Below are 4,004 nucleotides of genomic sequence, written 5' to 3'. Positions count from 1 at the left end.
AAATACCCTAAAATAAAATGTGACAGTCTGTACTGTCACTTCATATGAAATATTTGATCTGAAATGTTGGAGTATAGAGCAAAATTCAACTGGATTGTACTTGTTTTTTAAACCTACACACCTGTGTCTGATATTGTTGAATAAAGGACTGAGAGCAAGGCACATATGTGTCACACTTCTTTGTCAGTATTAGATTTGGCCATATTTATTCTGAAAACAATTGCATTATTGAAGAGTCAGGTTGAAATATTTGACCAGAAATGATCATTCTAAACGCCCTCCTGAACCAACTGTAGAAGAATGCATACACCATGGGATTAATGGTTGAATTCAAATAGCCAATCCATACAAATGTTACAAACAAAACGGGTGGTGTAGAGTAACTAATAAAAGGATCAATGCAGTTGACGACAAAAAAGGGTGTCCAGAATGATAGAAATACCCCCATAATGATAGCAAGTGTTTTGGTGGCCTTCCTCTGTGATTTGCCTGCTGAGTTCTGATTGGTTGTACCCTGAATTGAGCGTGCCTGTCTCTGTGCTATAAGGAAAATCTTTAGGTAGATGCTAAGCATCCCGACTCCTGGGATGTAGAATGAGATCACTGAAGACACAGTACTCGACACTTTGTTTTGAAACAAAATACATTCTCCCTCACAGGCAACATTATTATAGTAAAAATCCTCCATACCCCAAATATTGATCCCCAGAAATATCATACAAAACCCTACTACGGCAGAAACCGTCCAGATGACCAGCATCATAATCAGAACAACATGAACAGTTATTTTAGTTCGATAAAGGAGAGGGCGACACACTGCATAATACCGGTCAATAGAAATAAAACACAAGTTAAGAATGGATGCAGTGCACAACATGACATCAGTGCTGGTGTAGATTTTACAGAATAAATCTCCAAAATACCAGCAGCTTTCCAGTGAATGTACCATGCTGGGAGGCATCACTAAAACCCCCAAGAGAAGGTCTGACACAGCCAGAGAGAGGATGAGGTAGTTGGTTGGGGTGTGGAGCTGTTTGAAGTGAATGATGGGGATGATTACAAGAAGGTTGCCACACACTGTGAGAACAGACATTGAGCCAAGTAAGAGATAAAGTAATACTCGTATTGTTGGAGGAAAGATTGATCTTTTGCAAGACCCATTCACCGACTCAAAACATAGAAATATATTCTCGACAATATCAGCCTTGCTGAGACTGATTCCTGGTTCCATTGTCATTGTTGAAAGAATCTGGAAAAAAAGTAATAAAATGATTGTCACATTAGTTAGTAATATACATTTTAAACAATTACATTTTGGAAATTACATTGTGCATAGTTTAATACAAAAAAAATGCTGGATTCTTCACCACAGTATACTGTCACTTAGTAAAATCTATTAAATTACTGTTGCTTATTCATTGGATATATTTTCACAAACACCCAAAGGGACATGCTTTTTCCATTTCAAAAGGTGTGACATTCAATGTAAATGTTTCCAATTCAGCAAGTATGATTTGTTTTCGTGGTGCTTCATCATAGCTTACCTCTCAGCCATGCAGATGATGCATCACATGTGAATCCCTTTTCTCTGGTCACAATGTGATACAAAAATCTGAACTTGAATCTCATGCTTTTGTACCTATAGTCTATTAGCATAATGGTGATTACAATATCATTTTGACCAATCAGACATTTCTACATTCAACTCCACAGGGCACTCAAACTGATGATGTCACATGGTTGTCATCACACCCCTCAACACCATTGTGGATAATTGTAAAACCTTGACAAGTAATCATGCCATTTTATAAGGGACTCAAATTCAGAATTTTAAGTCAAACATTGTTACTCAAAAAGAAAGTCAAATATAGAGAGCAGTAGAATATGCAAAATATATTTCTTAAATGCTTCTATTCAGTTTACTGGGGGAGGTCGGGTAATGTAATTATGTGCACAAGCACTTATCACCACATCTGTAATTTTAGTCCTGTCTGAATCTGCCATGCTAGAAGTTTTTACATGGCAGGAGAGTAAACATTCCAGACAGAATAACCTACTGTTTTTTTTGGGGGGGGGGACTCCAAGGTCCTCTGATAATACTAGTCCCATGCAAATCGACATCCCCGTGTTTTGAGAGAAATGTCTGTGGTTTTAGCAAGAAAACATGAACTGATTCGATAAATTGAATGAAGTACTGCGCATAAGATATATGAAGGGCCTGCATGTATCAACTTGCACAGTGAATGCTTCTGTTCATGTTTGTGCGTGTGAATTGAATATTGTCAAATGCATCAATAAAACATATTTCCCCTATTTAATGCGACCCTTGCTGTTAATAGATTGCAAAGCAGCATACAACTGACCTAAACGTTTGGGGGGGGGGACATGTAAAGATGTTAAATATGCTAACGATTATGATCACACTTCCTCAATTCAAATATTATGCCGACACTATACCAAAGATGGTTTCGAAATTTGGGAACCAAACTCAAGTTATCATTGTTGCCCTGTTGTCGCCTAACCCTAGACTTGTTGAAATACATTATCTACACGCGTAAAAAGAAACCTGCAGGCTTCTGTCATAACTATCAGTATGAAAAAAGGTAGGAATGACAGGGGGTAGTTTGGAAAACACTAATCCGGTCCGAATAATTCTCTGGAAGAACAGACATTCTGGGTTAATAATTACATAACCAATGTTCTCTAGTAATACTAGTCCCGTGCAAATAGGGTTTAAAAACACATTATTCAGGGCGAGCATGTCATTGCTTAGGCAAAACAAATAAAAATACAGCCACTAAGCCACATACATTTATTGACATTAATCCAACAAAGACTATTTTCTGGTAAGTAAATTACCTGTCACATCAGTCTGCCCCTCCAAAAAGGTCCCTTATGTTTTCAATGTGACAATAAGATTTAAGATGTTTTTGGAACCAATAATAAAACACTACATAGATGATTGGATTTGCAGTAGAATGAAAGTAACGCAGACAGATAAACACTTCAAATAGAACGGCAGATTGTGCTAAAGTTTGTATGTATCAACTACGGCAGTAACAAAGATAGGCAGCCAGCAAAAGATGAAAACACCCACCACAATGCCTAATATTTTAGCTGCTTTTCGCTCTGACCGTTGAGACACCATGCCTCTACCTCCCTCAAAGGATTTTAAAAAAACGGTCTTCAGTCTTTCTTACATGTTAGTTTGCAACCAAAAGTGTTCTGGTATACAAACTCCACATAATAGAGCATGGAAAGAAAAAGGCTATCAATGTGTCTATGGAGCCCCACAATGTCTTTTAAAATAGTAGGCCATAGGAGTACAATGCAAAATGGCCCAACTGGCAAAACCATGAGCCATGCAATTGGTATAGTAATCTTGGTGGAATGGCAAAGTAGATTGTACACAGCCTCATATCGATCTATGGTTATAAACACCAGGTGAAACATTTCAACAGAGACATTATAAACATGTGAGTTAGCAATTTTTATTTACCTTTATTTTACTAGGCAAGTCAGTTAAGAACAAATTCTTATTTTCAATGACGGCCTAGGAACAGTGGGCTAACTGCCTGTTCAGGGGCAGAACGACAGATTTGTACCTTGTCAGCTCGGGGATTTGAACTTGCAACCATTTCGGTTACTAGTCCAACGCTCTAACCACTAGGCTACCCTGCCGCATGTGGAGCTGATGTATGTGAGCAAAGGATGAATGGTGCAGGAGGCATTAGATTCTGGATAACATAACAGCTTGAGATCCCACTAAGCACGGACCAACAGCAAAGTCTTTTTTTTGGTGCAGTCAGGACCGGCCTTGATTTCAATGTCCCAAGACAGTTATGTTTGGTTCAGATTTGGTCCGGACCGGCCTATTGTCTTGTTGTGATGTTTCGTTCCAGTTTGGATCCCAGTAAGTGTAGCTGCTGCCTTTGCATACTTAAAGGCAGTGTTTCCGCTTTAGCGGAGACTGCACTCACGGTAAACGCTGCATATGTCGGCTC

At 38.6% G+C, this 4,004-nt stretch overlaps 1 protein-coding gene across 1 annotated transcript; it reads right to left on the bottom strand.

The window, feature by feature from the left end:
* Positions 1-205: 205 nt before the first annotated feature.
* Positions 206-1,231, bottom strand: LOC135557177 (trace amine-associated receptor 1-like). Its single transcript, XM_064990383.1, has one exon. It carries the CDS (start codon positions 1,229-1,231, stop codon positions 206-208), a length of 1,026 nt encoding a protein of 341 aa, XP_064846455.1.
* Between the last annotated feature and the right edge of the window lie 2,773 nt (positions 1,232-4,004).

Source organism: Oncorhynchus masou, chromosome 16 (genome assembly GCF_036934945.1).
Source record: "Oncorhynchus masou masou isolate Uvic2021 chromosome 16, UVic_Omas_1.1, whole genome shotgun sequence".
In the NCBI taxonomy this organism is placed as follows: domain Eukaryota; kingdom Metazoa; phylum Chordata; class Actinopteri; order Salmoniformes; family Salmonidae; genus Oncorhynchus; species Oncorhynchus masou.
This window is presented reverse-complemented; position numbering and strand designations above follow the sequence as displayed.

Bases quoted from the DNA above. Each gene is read 5' to 3' on its own strand.
- LOC135557177 (XM_064990383.1), bottom strand. From the start codon at position 1,231: ATGGAACCAGGAATCAGTCTCAGCAAGGCTGATATTGTCGAGAATATA.